Source organism: Gallinula chloropus, assembly GCF_964237585.1.
Source record: "Gallinula chloropus genome assembly, chromosome: 8".
Lineage (NCBI taxonomy): Eukaryota > Metazoa > Chordata > Aves > Gruiformes > Rallidae > Gallinula > Gallinula chloropus.
In genome coordinates this window covers 14,153,921-14,173,712 of record NC_140093.1, presented here as the reverse complement: position 1 = coordinate 14,173,712, position 19,792 = coordinate 14,153,921, and the positions used below count along the sequence as shown (strand labels likewise).

General features: G+C 43.0%; 1 protein-coding gene across 1 annotated transcript; it reads right to left on the bottom strand.

Moving 5' to 3' along the window:
- Positions 1-263: 263 nt before the first annotated feature.
- On the bottom strand, positions 264-7,291 carry EIF4A2 (eukaryotic translation initiation factor 4A2). The gene is made up of 11 exons (XM_084267725.1): positions 7,246-7,291; positions 6,157-6,202; positions 5,928-6,060; positions 5,529-5,668; positions 4,170-4,338; positions 3,881-3,990; positions 3,610-3,753; positions 3,081-3,218; positions 2,727-2,816; positions 2,417-2,496; positions 264-1,066 (listed from the first exon to the last, which is right to left on the bottom strand). The coding sequence occupies exons 1-11, from the start codon at positions 7,272-7,274 to the stop codon at positions 922-924; spliced, it is 1,224 nt and encodes a 407-aa protein (XP_084123851.1). The 5' UTR covers positions 7,275-7,291; the 3' UTR covers positions 264-921.
- Between the last annotated feature and the right edge of the window lie 12,501 nt (positions 7,292-19,792).

Here is a 19,792-nt window from a genome sequence, read left to right as displayed (position 1 = left end):
CTGGCACAAAGCTTTTATTCCATTCAGGCTGCACTAGAGAACACTGAGGGTGAAGGGCAGCACAGATCTTTACCCCGGTTCCCAGCCCTGGCTGGGGAAGCTGATGGGAACTAGTGCTGCCTAAAGTGAGCCATTTCATACCCCAGAGCTCAGTAAAGCCCAGGAACTGGTCAAAGCACCCTTAATGGGTAAGCCCTCTACACTCCAGTACCTCCCCTAAAGGACAGGCACCCCTCTAAGCAAGAAGCAAGTTACAATTTAAGTGAATATAGAAGTATTTTATTGAACATTCAAACTTCATTAAGACATGTGCAATATGGCAAATTTTACTGGGTTTAACCCTATCTAAGACAATAGTATGATTGCTTGCTTGCTGGGGCTTAGCAACAGGGTCCAGATCACACTTACCACTAATTAAATACTTTATTGAATAAATACATATGAAACAAAAATGCATTTTAATGCTTATAAAAGTTTAGATTTTGAAAGGCCTTTCCAATTCGATCTTAAGTCTAAGTACATACAATAAAGGAAGGTAGGCTAGTTTAACATAATTGGCCGACTTTATACAGCACTTATATCTTTTAGTCCATAAGTAAATTATTAAATGATAAAGAACATCTAATACAACCACTTCTATGGAACTAGGAAATAAATTTCTAATAAAGAAAAAATTTACAGACCCCATGACTTTCCACCCAACCCCAACAGTCTAACCCTAAAGTGGATAAAGCCAGCGGCTTCCCCCACAAGAGCTCACGACAGAAAGTCGCTTCGCTTATCAAAAATCTGTATTTCTGATCCGTTATGAGCATTGAGACAAGATTCAATGTATCCCCAAAGAAAGAAGCACAATGCAACGTTGTGAATCGCCTATTCAGCAACAGCGACCACTGCATTCAAACCACCTCATCCCAGGGATTAAATGAGATCAGCCACATTCATCGGCATCTCCTCCACTGTAGTATTGTAGAAAGTCTCAATGTCTCGCAGGATCCTCTTGTCCTCTTCAGTGACAAAGTTTATAGCCACACCTTTTCTGCCAAAGCGACCACCCCGCCCAATTCTGCAGGGAGAGAGAACATTACACACACAGTTAGCTCACCCGCTCCCAGCCTTCCCAAGAGCCATTCATTAACTGCTGCCCTGTTATCTGCTGCCCACCAGGTTATGGTGTATCTACAGGACTAGTGGCTACCAAAGGTCACGCCTGATCAGGAGAAACCAGCTGTTAGTGCCAGCAGTACCGAAGTGTCCATCCTACGGAGGAGCAGAGTAACTTTTGGCTGTAAAACAAGAGCTTTATTGAACAGTTGGTGCTGTGTTGCTCCAGCTCCCTCCCCTCTGACCACTCGCAACTGTCCCAAAGCACACAGTGTGCCAAAGGAAAGCGACTGTTTCAAAATCACTGTCCCCCAGCTGATCCAATTATATCCACTAACAGGGGACAGCACACTCCACTTGACAATTTTAATTCAACGTAACTGTTTCCAGTGGGAAAACTTAGGGTTTGAGTGTCTATACAGAGAAATCCAAGCACCACACTTCAGTGTAGGCCCACATCAGTCCCTGACACATCACAGTTTAATTACACCCACCATCACTTCTTCCTGCAGCCTGCATGAGAAAGCACCTACTCAGCACAAGCTACACACAGAGAAAAGGCTCAAAAACTTAGGGAATAATCATGACAAAAGAAATATATAAATACCGACTCGCTCTTTATTCAAACTGTGCCGCTTACGAGTCCACGTCCTAAATTACGTCAACGCCGTTTCTGAGCACCATCTTGTGTCATCAACTGCTGCTACCGACTCCTGTATTTTTTTACATCAAGTAACAAAGCACAGTTTACTTAATTTAGGGACAGTCACTAGAAGCAGTTAACTAAACCTAGGGAAACAAAACTCAAGCTGCTACCAGAAGACACACAGGAGAAGACAGAATCCCAATGTCAAAGGAGCCACCAAGAGTAAGCAGGCACACAACAGGGCATAAACACAGCTGGGCCTCCAGAAGCAAAGGCACTACACTCTGCTAGCTTACTAGCAGTAGTAAGTCACTGAGCAGCAACCAAAGTTTAACTGTGCCACAGATTTGTCATCGCACTAAGTGACAAAAAAGGCAGTTTGGTAGCTGCCCAGTTCCCCCAGGTCTCAGCAACAAAGGACTGTGCAGCCATCACTGAACTAGTTACACATCTAAGTTTTCCCACTGCTTTGTTTGATGGTCCAAAAGCTCTGCTCCTCCCTCATCTCAGCAGCCTGGCTGTGCCAGTCAGGGCGTTGTAGCAGTACTGCATGACCAAATTACTGCACACCCCCATTATGGGCACAGACTAGAGGAAGAAGAGGTGAGATGTGCACTGAGTTCTGTAGCGGAGGTGACACTGGTGTGACATGAGCTACAAACTCACCTGTGAATGTAGTTTTCACGATTGGTCGGCAGGTCATAGTTTATAACCAGGGACACTTGCTGCACATCAATGCCACGAGCCTGGAAAACAACACAGGTTCTTTAATGCAAGTCACAGGCTTCAGGCTGAATTATTCATCCCATGTGTTTGTCGACCACATAGTTAGTGATGAACTACAACAGTGTAGCCCATAGTGGAGCGTAGTCCTTGCTCTTCCAAGAAGCTCCAAACAGTTCAGGCTACAAGAACCTTCACTGTATGAGGAAGCTTTTGGCTCCAACAGAAGTGTTCAGGGTAAGGTTACACTCACCAGCAAGTCAGTGGTGATCAGGACACGGCTTGATCCTGACCTGAACTCCCTCATGATAACATCCCGTTCCTTCTGGTCCATGTCACCATGCTGTAGAGTTAACAAAGTTATAATTACTCCAGTCTGGAATATCCTTTACAAGCAGCGATGTATGAAACCCAGCGTCCCTACCTGCCGTGGGAACTAAGCAGGTAGGGATAGAAGGAAACATTTTTCTTTAAGCAGGGGGAACGATAATACAGCACTGCACAGCTATATTATAACTTTCCTGCTTCTCACCCTAACACAGCTCATGCTGACTTGGTTTTCAATAGGTACAATGGCATTTCTGAATTTATGAGTTTTAATTCTTACCAGAGCTGAGACTGTGAAGTCCCTGGCATGCATTTTCTCTGTGAGCCAGTCCACTTTTCTCCTTGTATTCAGGAAAATAACGGCCTGTGTAATGGTCAGTGTCTCATACAAATCACAAAGAGTATCCAGCTTCCACTCCTGAAACAAAGGAGATCAGGAAATGTATCATACCACTGACAGTTGAGTACCTCACCAGAATCCCAAACAAGGAATGAAACTGGAGCAGCACCCAGTTAAGTATGCATTTACATTCAACATCATGTGCCAAGTATGAACAAGGCACCATGCAAAGTTTCTGCATCAACTGTTGCACCAAATCTCAAGACCCAGGACACTGGACATTAAGAAAGAGGTCCACCCTAGTCATGTTTGATTGAGTGCATAGTTTTTCTTCTTCTTGCATGTACTCTACTAGCATTATTACAGAAACCAAAGCTCAGCCTTGGTTTCTCTAATTTTAGCACAGTGCTTTAACAAGAAGGTAACAGAACTTAAGCTGAACTCCAGCCAGAGCACCACAGACACCAACCTCTCTTTCCACATTGATGTAGAACTGCTTGATACCCTCCAGAGTCAGCTCTTCCTTCTTCACCAAAATACGTATGGGATCTCTCATGAACTTTTTGGTCACTTCCAACACATCCATTGGCATCGTAGCCGAGAGCAACACAACCTAGAAGGCAATGCTCAGTGTCAGCACATACCTACTAAGACACCAGCTGAGACAATTCAGGAGGTTCTGGGCTACACTCTAACCAAACCCACATCCATCTATTTAACCATGTAAAAGGTTTCTTTACCTGGATGTTTGTGCTTAACTTTTGAAAGATCTCATAGATTTGATCCTTAAATCCACGGCTCAACATTTCATCAGCTTCATCCAGAACAAACATTTTGATCCATTTGGGTGCTATTTAAAACAAAAAAGGAGTATCTCATCAAGTCTCAGAAACACACTTAATACTTCCACTAAGGACACTCTCCTTCAGGACTAAACTCTCCAGCACAGCCCTCTGCAGTGACAGAAAACACATGACAAGCTCAGAATGGAAATTTTATTATCAAGAGCAAAAATTGACTCATACTTACACAGGTAGCGTCTGTTCAGCATATCGAACACACGCCCCGGAGTTCCCACCACAATGTGCGGAGCCTCCGCCTGAAGCTTCTGCATTTCATTGCGGACATTGGTACCACCAATACAAGCGTGGCATGTTGCTCCCATGTAGTCTCCAAGGGCCAAGATTACCTTCTGAATCTAAAATAAAACCCTTCCATTAGCAGTAGTTCCTGGTACAGTAAAGATTAAGGCCTGTTATCATTAGTGTTTACAGACTTTGGAAGGTAACAGGGAAACCAGGGATCACACAGCTTTAACAGTTAGAAAAGACAGTAGTTGCTAATGATTTTGCCCAACTGCTGGTTAAATTCACTAGAAAGCTAAGTCAGAGGGGCAGCAAAGCTAAACTGTTGGCCTTGCTACTCGAGTTAAAGTGACTATCATGCTCCTGCTGTCAAGAGTTAAAAAGCAGGGCCTCCCAAAGTGACCTCAGGTCTTGAGCAGTCAAGACCTGCACATTAAGCACTTGCACGAAGTTAGTAAAGAGTGTGCAAGTGCACTGGTATATGCCAGGCTACAAAACAAACCTCATCTCACCAATGTCTTCAGAGTAGAACAGAGCCTAACTAAGCACTCCAATCAGAGGCCCTTATTCCACTAGTCTGGATTTTTTAGACTTCCTATCTGATTTATGATGTTCAGTTTTACCTGCTAGAAGAGTCTTCACTATAGCACTGGCATGTCAGTAGATTCTAGTTGAGAAAGATAGGAAGCAGGGTATAACCTGTGTTCTACTCTGCATTCCATCTTACTCTCCTGCATGGCTGAGAGCTCATTACTCCTAAAATTTAAGTATCCTATAAAACTTTGTTAAACGCTCCCACTTAGTACAGCAAAATACAAAGCTTGGAAGGTGAAGCAGACATGCAGTAACATTCAGTCAAGAAAACATCACAGAAACATGTAAACACATGTGACCACATGCGCACTGCAGTTTTCATGTTGCACAACTGCACGCAAGTTCAAATAGCTTCCAAAAAGTAAGTTTTATTTCCACTCAGAACACTGTGCTTTAATAATGTTATCTTGTATTTTGGTTTTCTGCTTAAGATACTCCCTCAGAACTACATACAGCATAGCAGCTGGCTCCTGCAACCCTGCCCCATCACACCCTCCACATGCAGACTCAGCTTTTCAAGCAGACAGAGAACTTGTGGGACAGAAGCCAATTTAAATCCCCCATTACTCAACACAAAAAGGGTTCTGAATGGATATTAGTTAACAGCCCCTTAAGAAGTCTGTTTATCGTCTCACAGTTGTGAAACCTGAAACCTATGCAACACACAAGCAGCCTTTTTTTTTTTTTTTTGTAACTACACTATCAATACCTGTTGAGCCAGTTCTCTGGTAGGGGCCAATACTAGTGCTTGGGTCTCCTTGAGATCAATCTCCAACTGCTGCAGGATGGAAATAGCAAATGTGGCTGTCTTGCCAGTACCTGACTGAGCTTGAGCAATCACATCATACCCTAAAAAAAGTAGGATACACATTTACTGCTCCCACAGAGGTCATTCATGGTTTTAGTTTCATTGTATTCCCTTTGAAATAAGTGATCAGTATTAAAAGTTCTCTCCATTTCAGGTCAGTCCCGAAAGATGGTGTACCATCACATCACTTGTTCAATAAGGATTTAAAACTGGTATCATCACACGCTAATAACAGTGTGCATTTTAAAACATTTTACTAATTATCCGATGTTGGTATCAACAGATGAACCACCTGCATACCTTTGATGCATGGGATAATAGCTCTCTGCTGAATAGCCGAAGGCTTCTCAAAACCATAAGCATAAATGCCCCTTAGAAGGGATTCTTTTAAATTCATATCATCAAAGTTGTCAACAATCTCATTCCAATTGCTCTGCAATAAAAAAAGAGAAACACACAGAGAAAATATTAAATCCAACACCGATGCCCACCGCTGGTGGAAGGCCCGAGTCAGTTGGCGCATGCTCACCTCAATGACACCATCGGGGTCCATTCCCTCTGGGCCGCCATGGTCTCTGTCACCAAAGAGAACAAGCTGTTAACGCGGAGCGAGCAGCACGCACAAGGGCGCTGGCACCGCGGCTGCCGCAAGCCGCACGTGGGAGCGCCGAGAGACTGCCCGAGCAGGGGCGCTGAGGCTTTGCCAGCCGAGGAACCCCCGCTGGCTCAGGTGCCACCAACCCAACTCCTCAGCTCCTAGCGCGACAGAAGCCATCCGCGCCTTCGCGCCAAGGAAAAGCCACCGCAGAAACGCGCCTCGACGCGGGCCGAGCGCCAGCGAGACAGCGAGGATCAGAGCGCCCCCCTCACGGAAGGCGCCTGTGGGAGGCGGGGCGCCGGGCCCCGCCGCTGTGGGGAAGGCGCAGGGCAATGGCTGCCACCGGCTCAGCTGCAGCGCGTTGCGGGGGAGGAGGGGGGGGGGCGCTGGGAGGCGGCGGCCTCCCGGCTCCATTGCGGTCCTTCCCCGCGCCCCGCCTCAGCGCCGGGAAACTCTCGCGAGAGCTCCACCCCTGGGATTGCGCAAAGCGGCCCCTGCGCGCAGGCGGAGGAAGGAGCCGGGCGATCGCCCGGGGGGCCGCGCCCCTCCCCCCCCGCCCCGAGAAAATGGTTTCGCCCTGCGCCGGGCCCGCAAAGCCGGGGCGAGCCCACGGCGGAAACTGGGGGTGGGCGTGGGGGTGTTAAAGGAAAGACGGAGTAAGGCGCTTAAATGTATTTACAGGTTAGCCCAGCAGGTGCGATATAATTAAAAATAGCCCTTTTCCAAGGGCGAGAGTCTTAAAAAACTCTGAAGATGAAAAAGCGAACCCCGGGGAACCCAACTAAACCCCGGCTGAACCGCGCGTACGGAGAGGGACGGGATCGAAACGTCTAGAAGCGGGAGGGGCCGGGGCTCGGGCGCTGTCGCACCGCCGCGCCGAGCCGCCCCTGACCGCTGCCTCGAGCGTGTAAGCTTCCACACACGGCCCCGCTTCTTTCCCTCTCCCCCGGCCGCCTCCGCCCAACCCATCGTGCCCCGTCACGGGGAAAAGGGCCTGGGTCTCCACACACCGCGCCATACCTGCTATAATCCGCGGAGCCGCCTGACATGTTCCGCACCCCAGCTCTGTCCTCAACTGAAAAGGCAAACCTTCCGCGGCGCTCGCTTTATATATCCGCCCCGCTGCCGGACTCGTTTCGCTCTGCTCTGCGCATGGATATGCACCTCACGCCACGGAGAAAAAAGCATGAATCGCTCTGAATTGAGCCCTTTACCCAAGAGATTCCCGTCATCCCACTGTCTGGGATACTCTGAAGGGGGTGACTAAGCCGTTCGGGGCCACAAGGTCAGGGGAACGTGGAACTACTTTTTCTTTCTCGGGGAGCGGAAGGATATTGCAGCATTGAAGGGGTGACAGCGCCCGCTCCTTCCTCCCGCCCTCCTCCCCCCCGTTTTTTGCGCACGGGGTTTCCCGCTCCGGCCCCTGCTGCAGCGCGGCGGAGAAGTGGGGGGGCAGGGGTTGGCGGGAAGGGGCGAGGGCGGCCGGACTGCGGAGAGCACCGAGCAGGCCGTGCGGCAGCTGCTGAGGCGAGCCGAGCAGCTCCCTGTCACGGCTGTGTTTCCCCCGCCATGTCGGTTATTTTCAAAGCTCCGCAGTCTGTAGCAAGGGAGTGACAAGAGAGAGCGGCTTCCTCATGCGGGGGAGGCAGCCGGGCTCCCAGGCCGCGGGGTTCGCCTGGCGCACAGACCCCTCCCGAAATGGCTCCCTGCTGGGCAAAACACCTCAACTCTCCGCCCTCACCTTCTGTCGAGGGGCGGGAAGGGGTTAAATCCGGGCTGGTTAGCGAGGGGGGGAGCAGGGAGCGGCGGCCGGAGGGGCCGAGGGGTGAGCTGAGGTGAAGGGGAAGATGGTGGCGCCTGAGGCGGCCCCGCAGCCCCGGCCCCGCCGCAGCCCGGTGAGCAGGCCGGGCGGGCCCGGTGGCGGCTCCGTCCCCCGGGTTGGAGGCAGCAGCTGGCCGAACCGTGCAAATTGTCACCAGCTGTTAGAGGTGGATAATTCCTAAAGGGGGAGAAGGCGTGTTTGGGGAGCGTTTGTAGGGGAGAGGTGGGGTGGTCCCCAGGGCGCTGCTGGAGACGCGGTGCTGTGAGATGCTGCAGTTCGTAGTGTAGCGGCGTCTGCAAAAAAAAAAACCCGCCACCTCACACCAACCTGTCAAGACTGATTTAAAGGTTAGTGCAGTCAGAAATAAAGCAGTAAGGAAAACGTTACTGTGTGAAACAATTCAGTGGCCGTGCCTATCGCTTTCGTACTGTGGTGAAAGAAAATATTGATCATTTTAATGCTCTTCTCAAGTTTGCAGTAATCTGTTCGTCAATATTTCTTATGTAGGCAAATAACATAAATTGTAAGTGATAATTTGAGCCAACTTTAATGGGTTTATGTGTGTCACTCCTCAAACTTGTTTCCATAGTGATTATATATGAACAAATGGAGGCAGTGCTTGAAAACCTCAACCCTTTACTTGTCTAGAATATTGTAAATTGTCTAGAACCATCTAGAATATCCATAAAGGGAATCTTTGAAAGACTAAATGTACCTTAGCTCTTCCTATAGTAGCATCTGCTGGGGCAATATTGTCTATAGAAGCATTGCAATGCTTGTCACTATCCCAGCTAAATTACATAAATGCAGCTCCTCTGTGTGTCCCCCCCAGTACTCTCAGGTTTTGTCCACCTATGCTGGGTCAAAAATATTGAAGATGCTTTTTGCATTTGCAATGTAGGGAGCCCCATAACAATAACCAGAGGCCTTTTAAAATTAATGATTGTAGTTTGCACGGACTAAGTGGTTGTAACAGAAACCCAATGGGCTGACAAACAAATGTGAGCACAGATTCAGACTGGCACAGTTAGATTTGCCACTAAAACTGACTTTTGGCCTAAATGGAAGAAATAACACTCGGAAATGTTTGTTTTTATTAGAGATCTTGAACACTTATTAAGAAAACTGTAGAATGTATGTACTTTTTTTGTGTAAGTATTACAATTAAGTCTTAGTGTATTTGCAACACTGAATGAAAAAGGTTTCTTGACATGTGGGAATTTCAGGAAGGAAGGTCATTATTTTCCACAGACTTGTTTCTCAGAAATAAGTATCTATTTTATCTTTTCCTGTAAAGAAATTTCAGATGACCTGTGTATTCAAACTCCTTTGAAAGTTCCGTTTTGAAGTGTTTTTTAACCAACAAGACTTTTCTAGCTCCCTTTAAGGGTAGTTATAGGAGAAACTGTTCCTATTGCTCCAACTTGCTGCTGGTTTACTCCACTTGATCAAACTTCATCCCCTTCAAATTAAAAAAAAAAAAAAACCAACCACAAAACTCAGAAAATGGGTTTGGGGATTTTTTTACTATTAACTTCAATCAAGGGACAGTTAAAGAAGTTAATTTTGTTGTATAATGTCTGCAACAATGGCATCTGGGAGTCTCTTGATTGGGTACCAACATTTCTTTATGCAGACTGATGCCTCTCTATATTTCACTGAATCAAGACATAAGGCATCCATGGAGCCAAACAGTACTGCCTATTCCCCCGAGCTCCTCAGCGCTGGCCTTTATAGCTTGAAACTTCTATGTCTCTGAGAATTTTGTTCATCTCTGATTTAGCTGATGCTTGAGTATACAGAAAAATCTGTGGACATGTTGGTGTCTCTTGTCACATGGTCGTGGCAGAATTTGGCAGAGTTCGACAAATCTGATTAGTTGTCTGTGTGATATTTGCTCTGCTTTGTCATTATTTGACTCCACTGCTATAGAATCAGTCAGATGCTCTTTATTTGCTTCAAGTGTTGTGTGATAATATGTTTTAAGAAACTAATTATAAGTTCCCATGTTAAAGAGATTAACTTGTATGGATGTTCTACACCAGGACATATGAAGGAAGGAATCCAGGTTTCCTCAGGTGAAAATCATGGGCTGGTTTCACCAAATACAAAGAGGAAAGAAATTTTGTTTCACTAACTCCCTGTAAGCAAAGGGATAGAAACAATGAATCAGTCTTCTCTTTGGGTGAAACAAAATAGCAGAAATCCAGGGTGGTTGTTCTAGCCATGGCTCTAGGAACTAGAGGAAAACACTCTCTTATTTTGTACTCTTGCAAACCTGTGTACCTGAATACAGTGTTTGAGAAAGATCTCTTTGGTTATAGTACTGCAAACACATTTTGTATCTCGTTTGTGTATTTTTAGGGTGGTGGTAGCCATGCTCTACCTGGGATTATTTGTGTTCTGAATATCAAGCATCATAGTGAGAGGTATCAAAAGGTCAGGTTTTGTCTCTGTCAGCAATCTGGGATTGACACCAGGATTTGTTATGCTCCTCTGTCTTTAAGTCTATGTATGTTTTCTAGAGCAGTCTTAGATGAAACTTGCTCCTCAAGGACCCTGTTCATGTTATCGTCAGGCAGAAGAGATACCAAAACCATTCTGAATAATATGCCTGCACTACTAAAGATAGGATCCACGGCCATATTTATATGTGCACATAATATACTTCAGTACATGTCTCCCCCAAAAAAAATCCTGGTGAATCATGAGCTCTTTAGTGAGAGCGAACATAATTATACATTTATTACCAGGGGGTAACAGATGGACTAGCTGGTTTAGCAGCTGGGTTTCCAGTCATTATTCATGCAGATTGAAGTAAAGAATGATGTATCTAAAGAAAGCAGTAGGAGCTGCCACCTCCTGAAACGGAGCTCTAGTTGAGCAATCCCCCTGCTCATCGATGTTCTGGCAAAGGCAATGTCACAGTTTGCATTAGGAAATTTCAGAGATCGCCTTTTAAGAATCTCATGCCATGATTTGAATTTACTGTGAAATGGTCATATACTTCAGATCCCGAGTTTCTCTTCTGCATTTGCAAGTCTGATGCCAGAGTACGTCCTGTGTGTTACTTGATTGCCACAACTAGCAGGGCAAAGTAAGTAATTGTAAACAGGCAGAGTTTATTCACAGTAGGTCACGTTAAGGATCAAGATGATTTGTTAGGGTGTTGCTAGCAAGAAGTAATGTTTTTCAATTCATCATTCCCAAAGGATCCTGCCTAAACAAAAGCATGCTTCCTCAGATGTAGGAGTGGATAGGAAAAATTCTGGAAAACCTCCAGGGGAGAGAGAAAGTCCAAATTCCAGGAGTCCCATGTTTGTTATTTAAATGCCGTCACAGGGTTCCATTAATGTTAACTTACACTTTATTGTCATTCCACTGAAATCATAATCTAAACAAACTAAATAGTACGAATGTGTAAGAGGCAGTGTTTTTAACATGCGGAGAAAGCTTGCTTTGTATTCTTTAGTATCCCAGTGCACTTTGAAATCTGTGTCATGATGACTTTTGTACAGTTATGCTGCTAGGCTTGCTTTGTCATCCTTTGTAAAGTTATTTTACAACTTTATTATGCTTTGACAGATATTTCTACTCTTTGTAACTGTAATCAGACTTGTGTTGTGAAATCTCAACAATGTCTAATGAACTGAAAGTATATCCAGACACAGAATTTTCTCTCCCAGTTGAAATTTTCTATCACTAGGCCAGTGAGAAACATTTTCTGTAGTGCATAAGTGATTTAGGAGCCAAGCACTCTAGAAAGGCAGTGGGATTTAAGCTGCTGTAGTTGATTTGTTGCACATGCTCGGTCTATTGAAGGTACTCAGGTTTGTGCAGAGGAACTGAGGTGGTTAGGACCTTTTGCTGACCAGCTGACTCACTTGTCTGAAATGCATGCCTGGTAGTTAGTGGCTTGGGCTCCCTAATTGTTGCAAGCACAAGTCTCCAAGGAGTATTCCTGCTTCAGTTTGGCATAGTTTTATTTCTCAGAGTAAAAGATTGTGCGTTGGTTTTTGGTTTTCTTTTTCTTTATGATCTTAATTTGTTAAATTGTTTAATTGTCTTGTTTTTCAAAGATATGGCAAAGCTCTATGAATTCCATATTTTGGGTTATTCATCCATTAGTTCATCTCCTAGAGTTTGGAGCTTAAATCTCTTGTTCTGGAATAATGAAGCTCTCTATGAAGTTTTAAGAAAGATTGCTTCTCTTTTATGCAGAGGGAAAGTTCTGGTAACCTACTACTGAAAGGAAGTAGCAGAAATGTTCTGGGGCCTCAGAGGAACCTGGGATTCTCAGCCCTGTTTTAGAGGGTCAAAAATCTGAAGAACTAAGGGAAATTAAATGCTTTTTATTTTAGTGGCCTTTAATCTTGTGAAAATTTTCCCATTTACTTCAGTTAGCATTATGTCTGGCTTCCAATAAAAAGCTAGTGTTAATTTTAGAAAATGAGTGTTTCCTTTCTTAGCGGAAGTCTGTAAATTATTGCTGCTCCTTCAAATGAGCATTAAATAAGAAAACTATCATATGGCATCACTTATAGTGGTCTTGTGATTTTAGTAACTATTCTAGTAATAGAAAGAATGTTGGCACAATAAAATTCCAACCCAAATACTTTAAAGAGAATAAAATTTTCTTTCTATGATTTTCTTAGTCATTAGGTCTTGCCAATCATATTTTTAGGTCTTGAATATTCTCCTTGATTGAGTTATTAGATTCTTTCTTGCAGTTTTCGAGGGTTGTAGTCAGGCCCAGGAGTCAGCTGAGCTCTGGTCTCTGCTGTGTCAAAGACTCCTAGGGTGTAATTTTAGCATTAAAATTGAACAGATTATATTTATTAGAGACTGACTTGCTATTGACTTTCATTGGAATGAGAGTCCTCTCTGCACTTGAGTTTTCCCCTCCGTAAAGTGGGAGAGATAGTATTTGCCTCAGAGATTATGTGTGAGCAATTGTTTGAAAAATGTGGAAATCAGTAATGGTAGGAGGCTTAGAAATCTTTGATAGAAGTTTACATGCATACTTTTGAGGTAGAGTTTGTTCTTTCTATTACAAAAGTAAAGAAAACTAGAGAGATTAAACAGGTGGTAGCTGCAGATAACGTCCTGACAGAGTGCTCTGGTTACATGTGTTTGTGGAGTCAGTTGGAAGACCATGAAATAGTGTGTGTCATATATTTCTGTCTGCAAAGAACACTTTTCCAGTTCTGAGGGAAGGGTAAATACGACCTTATGTGTTCTCTTGAAGAAAACATTTTTCCTTCTGATGTCGGTTAGCCAGCTACATAAGTTCATTATGATGGCTATTTAATTTGGAATCTACTGAGTGCTTGAAGTTTGTAATGGCTGAGCTGATGTCAGTTGTTTAATTTTTGAAACAGCTGCTTCAGGCAGACCTATATTCTGTATTTAGCTTTGAGTACCTTTGCTCATTGACAAAAAAACTTGAGTTATGTTCTTAGTAGAAGGAACTAACAATGTGAACCAAACCAAGATGAAAACACCAAAAAGGCCAAGCAGTTCTTTGATTTCACAGGGTTATATTCACAAGACCAAAGTTTGTGGTAAAAAAATAATCATCTCTAATGCCTGCTGTACATATGCTTTCCTTGATAGATGCCCTATGTCCTGGCTGATGAGACCACGTCACACACTGCTGTCCTTCCCCATGTAAATTCCAAGTACACTGTGCTTTTCAGAGTTCGTGTGCTATGAGTTATGAGGGCCCATCTCAGATTAATATGAAATTGTGGATGACTAGTTTCAGCTTTGTGCCCTTGTTTCAGCTGCCTGTAAAATGGCAGTTAAAATATCTTGGCTTTGAGGAATGCCTTAGATTGGAAAGAGTCTAATGCTGGGACTGCTTCAGCCTACAAAGCAGTCAGTTCTGGGTGGGAGGCTCAAGTTCTACCTGGGTAAAAGATAAAAAACCACTGGGAGTTGTTCAATATATTTTTGTTTCGTGTTATTAATCCTTCTGTGATGTTTTAGATTAAAAATATGAATATTACAAGGCCTTTCTCTGTGATGGTGTTACACGCTTTTGTTATGGCCGGGTCTGAAATGTGTGCCCATGAGGTGCCAAGTGGGCTTCTGAGAAACTGTCTCATGGCTGTTCTGCTCTGTTTGGGGTTTCTTTTTAGTGTTGTGAAGCCTCTGCAGGCCTGTCCTTAGTCCGTTGTTTGTGCTTGAACCCACCCGAGAATGCTAGTGAATAATACTTTGTATGCTAATTGCATACTACAAAAACGAACATATAAGGTGCAGGTTAGTAGGGAATTAATTCTTTTCCTCTCAGGTTGCACCCAGGAACAGCTGTCTGTGTTTTCCTGTGGCCACTGACACAAGCAGACATGCACAGACAGGATGCAGGTGATCACGCTATTTTTTGCCAGGAGTAACTGTGGCACCGCTTGTGCTAATCTAGTGCATGCACTTTACCACACTGTGTCGTAGCCATTGGCAGTGGCCAGAAACCTTTGCTCTTTACACAGCAGGAGACAGAAAGAAGACTTCATGCTGAATTGCAGAAATGTATTGATTAATTTATTTCACACATGAATTGAAAGTGACTAGATTGTAATTTACTGGCAGTCTTATGCAACAAATAAAATATATGTACTGCTATTCAAGGTAGTTTTATCTTGTGCTAGGTAATTTAATTTAAGAGCTTCTGGTAATAAGTGCTTCTGAGTCTTAAGGAGTTCTTTATTTGCTATCATATTCAACATATATTTTGACTTCATGCTTCTGATTAATTTAGAATTAGTTAAGTCAGGAAAATCCTCATTTCTAAGCAGGCAGATACTATAATATTCAGTAACCATCCCATTACTGGTCCTTTTTCTTTGCTTGTTCTTTTGTCCTCTGTAGCTTGTGTTATCATTTATAAACACATGCCAATAAACACTTTTCCATGGATTCTGAAATGACAAGATCATTTATGACATTATTCATTATATTTCAGCAGAAATTTGACAAACAAACCACTGACTTAATTTATGTGGTAATAACAAATAAAGACTTGGTCAAACAATGACAAGATGCTTGTTTCAGTACTTAATTTGGATGTGATATTTTGTGTACCTTATGTTTTCAGTTTTCTCTTTTTCACATTTCTGTCCAAGAAAGCTGAGTTATCACAAAGATGATTGTACGGTTTATTGCCCAGAAGGAGTTCTCTGAGTTCCTTTACCATTATTCATTTGCATTGCTGACATTCAGCTCTTCTGGGAATACAACTTTGTACTCCAAGGAGCACACTTTTTTTTCCTGAAATCGCATTGGAACTGTGTTTGGTAATTTACATCACATCAGAATCATCTTTGCTAATTTACTAGTCAAACAAACTGTGTATCTTTCTGCAGAAGGCAAGAGAGAAAAGCAGAAAGAACCATAAAGGAGTGCTGCCTCAGAGCTGCTGTTGCCATAGAGCTGCTAAGGAGGAAAAAAACTGCAGCATGGATTTCTTCTGCTGCTGAAGGTAAGATGAGGGCACAGCAAAGACTGTAGGAGGGGGAGGGGAGGCAGAGGGAGGGAGAAGAGGAAGAAAGTCTGCGTCCTTGCTGTCTAAAAAAGGAAATTCAGTTTCAGTGTTCATGAGCAGAACTGCTGGTGCAGAAGAACAAAGCTATCTCAGTTGTTTAGGGTAGGAAGAGTGATGAGCAAGCAAGCGCACTCCCATGCTTTCAGGAGGAAATACTGCAAAGAAAGGAGGGAGAAGGAGAGTGATTTTATCATTTAGAAAATACTGCTGCTTCAAGATAGCTGGGTTTTGATACTAATTTGGCATTAATATTGTTCCCCTGCATAAAGACAGGTGTTAAAAAACTCAGTAGGTAGATAACCAAGATGAAAAAGTGGTGCTAAAAAAATTCAGCATAATCTTTAGCTGATGGATTCTCTCTGTCTGTATTGAAATGTGTCAGTTCTTACATTCAGCTGTGCAGTGCTTGGAAACCTTACAAAATGCAAGTGAAGTTACATTTTTTGTGGTAAGATTGTTATGATAAATTGATCTGTTATCAACCTCTTATCAAAGATCTTTCATCTTTTTTATCTAAGTAGATGTCTTGTGAATGAAAATGTATAGGAAATAACTGAAAAGTAAATATTTATTACTCAATAATACTGACTACAGAGCTGACATCAGACGTGCTTTCTGTGCAATCTGTTTAATTGAGTGAGCTTTGTAGACTAAGAATCTCCATGGTCATTGCAGAATTATTATGTTGCTGTTTCTACATCTCTCCAGCATGTTACATATTGCAGCGTTTCCTACCCTTCACCTGCTGCTTCTCTCAGTCTTGTGACTCTGAGACGACTGAACCCATATGCCCTGCACAGCAAACCCGACACAGCTGCCATGTTTGCACAGTGGGGCCTTGAAGTGAATGAAACAAGCTTTAGAGGCAGTGATAACACTGTCATAGCTATGTTGATAATAGTATGTTGATAATGCTTAACTGTCTGATCGCTGTGTTATTGAACATGCTCGGATAGAACACCCCTTCCTCACAGTGTTCTTTTGTACTTCATCGCGGTTTATCGAATGGTGTGTAACTGCTTCTCCTGGAGTCTGTTTGTAGATTGGGTCAGAGTGAACTTCTCTTACAGCAGCCTGTTAGCTTGACTGAGAATCAGCAATTCAGGCTTTAAAAAAATAAAAGTATATTACAGATTCCAATAATATTATTTTTTCTTAGCATTACAGTCCCTCTCTGTGAAATTGTTATTCTTTGAGATTACAGTACTTCTCTCAGACATGCCATTTCCCACTCATGAATGGCACTGGGCAAGGCATGTTGATCATGAATGCATCACTTGCCCTTTCAAAGGTATGTCATAGGTGTGTAAGTGTATTTTTACTAGTCAGACTCATTTTGTGATTCAGACCCACACTAGTTACAGACAGTTTTTCTGTGGTCTTCAGAACCATTCAGTTTATTTACAATGGTTGCTCACAGCCTATTAGGATTTGCATGGGTCTCCTGAGCGAGCACATAAAGATCAAGTCTTAATCCACGACTGAAGCAACCCCTGGCAATAGAATTGGTGGTGATTTAGTTCAATGTCAGCAACGGGTTTAGTCATCTTCTGCTCCAAACAAATGTTAGTATCTTGCTGGAGTGCATAATTGTGATAGGACTGAGTTCCACAGAGGATTAGGGCTGCATTTCAGAAGTGTGCTCTCTACTTGTGGATCAAACCAGTTAAGGTTCTTCAGAGATCTGAGGTGGCTGCACCAACAAATGTGACTGTGTAATGAACACCTCTGTGCAGAGTGACTTCAAGAAGAAATTGATGGTCCCTATGCAGACTAAAATTTAGTTTCCTTAGATAGATATTTATTGGAAGGTTAGCATTGCAGTCTTAGGTCAATTCAGTGCAGTACTTCATTGATAAAAGCAGGCAGCCAGAAGTGCAGAGTGGCTAATTGACAGGTTATTTTCATTAGTTTGCAAATAGTTTGTATACCCATTGGTACCAGTTGTTGATGTATTTATAGTGAAAAAGAGCTACAGAGCTACAATAGTGCTAATACAGAAATGTCTTGGCTGGTTAACTGTGTCCAGTGTGTGCAGTCCAGATGCATTATAACCTTCATATCGATGCTATTCCTATGCTAGCTGATCAGCTGCAACCAGAAAATCCATCAACTTTAGAGAAAGGTTCAGAGACATCTTGGTTGTCTTATGATAGGAAAGTAACTTAATCTGAAGCTAAATGAAGCAGAGCTGTTTGCAAATTTACTAACCTGTCTGTGCACTTGTATGGAACTCTGAAGAAAGATGCAATCTTGTAGTTTATGCCAGTTTTTCCTGCTTCTGCCATCTTGCTGAAATTGTGGCAGTGGTCAAGAGAATAGGGAAATATGGCAAAACATTGCCCAGAACACCCTAATACCTGGTTTTGGGCCAGCAAAAAAGGTACTAAGCCACTAGTGCTGCTGGGGTCAATGTCAGGACCTGCCCCAATTCCCCAAACTTCCCAAAATGGAAGAGCTATTTTGAGGGTTAATGCTGCCCATAATGACCTTTTTCTGCTTGCAAGGTGTTGCACTGCTCGATGACCATCTCAGCCTCTCCCAAGCAGTATCAATTTTCTACACCACAGGCTTTGGCTGAGCGCTCTAAGGTCTGATGTTTAAAAATGTCGAGTACCTGCAATGCTATTTAAAGGTAATGGGAGCACAGGCTTCTCAGCAAAATTTAAAACCTGGCCTTTGTGCTCAAACAAGAGATGTTAGTTTAGCAGTCACAAGTCTGCTTAAGTGATTGGTCTGAATTCTAGATACCTTTTGAGATGGATTTTTTTTTTTTTACAAGCATATGAACAGTGCTTGATTGATTCTCGGGAAGTTGAGGTACGTCCTGTTATATCCTTTAATTTTTATTAATTTTGTGAGCATTACTGCTCTTTTAGTTAATATCCAGCTAGTAGAACAGCTGGCACATAAGAATGAAGAGAATTCAGCTACAATAGGTTTACTTCTCAGGAAAGTTTTATGGCATTAATCTTTTTTCTATTGGATTGAATGGCAAGGAATTAACTTCTGCTGACGTGCTTAAGCATTGGAATAAGAAATAAAATAACGGTTCTTTAATGTTTAAATTTCTTTACATGTATCTAGTGGATTTTTCAAGGCACTGAACTATAGTGTTTGGGGCATGTAGTTCAAAGTCTTTCTTTAAACATGCTATAGCTGCTCTTGTTCCGTTGATGAGCATTATGTTAGCCCCTTGAAATCAGTAATCTTTCATACTGTTTGAGTCTTTTATAGTAAAAATACATCCTCCCTGGATAAAAGGTACATCTTCATTCATTCCCTGACTTAACCAGTTTTGTTTGTTTTCTCCCTTATTTTTTGCTCACACAATTATTTTTTCATTGTAAGCCAAGAGGTCTGTTAGGGCTCCTGTAATAAGTACGTCAGTGGAAGATGCAGAATCATCCACTGAATTCATACAGCGACATCTCGTAAAAGATACTTTGGGTTCAGGCTCTTCAGTTTTAAACCAAATGTACTTCTTTTGCATGAGTCTGAGTTCTGTGGGGAATTCTAATTCTCTGTGACTCACTTTGAACTGAAGCAGCGAGGCAAGTAGTTTGTGGTGAGAAACCAGTAGTTTAATGCCTGATCTGCAACCCACAGATCAGCAGTATCAATGTTCGTGGCAGAAGATAAAAGAATTGCCACCAGGTTTATAATCCCTGTTACTCTGTATTGATTGGAGTTACTCCTCTGGAGCTCACGTTTGGGTTTTCACTGAGCAGCAGATTGAAACCAGTTCAGGAACAGCAGTAATACTAGTATTCATTCTAGCAAGATGCCTTACCCAATTAGGAAAACCTTCACTCTTTCCTCCTTAAAGCAGCCTCCTTCCTATTTAGAATGCAGTAGAAACATTGTGTTATTAATTACATTTTACCAAATGAACTTAATTTAAAGCTTAATTAAAACTACAGAAGCTGAATTATACTAAGGTTTTCTTGCATACACAGCAGAATTAGGAGTTGTTCGTGAGTAGCTGGTCACAGAATTGAAAATATCTTTCCTGGTTGGGATTTTTTTAAAAGAATACTTAAAGAATTTGTAAATTGCTTTTGGCACAGCTCTGTCTTACATGACAATGGCCATGCAGTGCTGTCATTGCGAATTCTGTGGCCATTTAGACCCATTTTATCCTCAGAGCTGATATTCCTAAACTGGGAGCAGTTATCTCACTGGCTGAGAGACCTGAG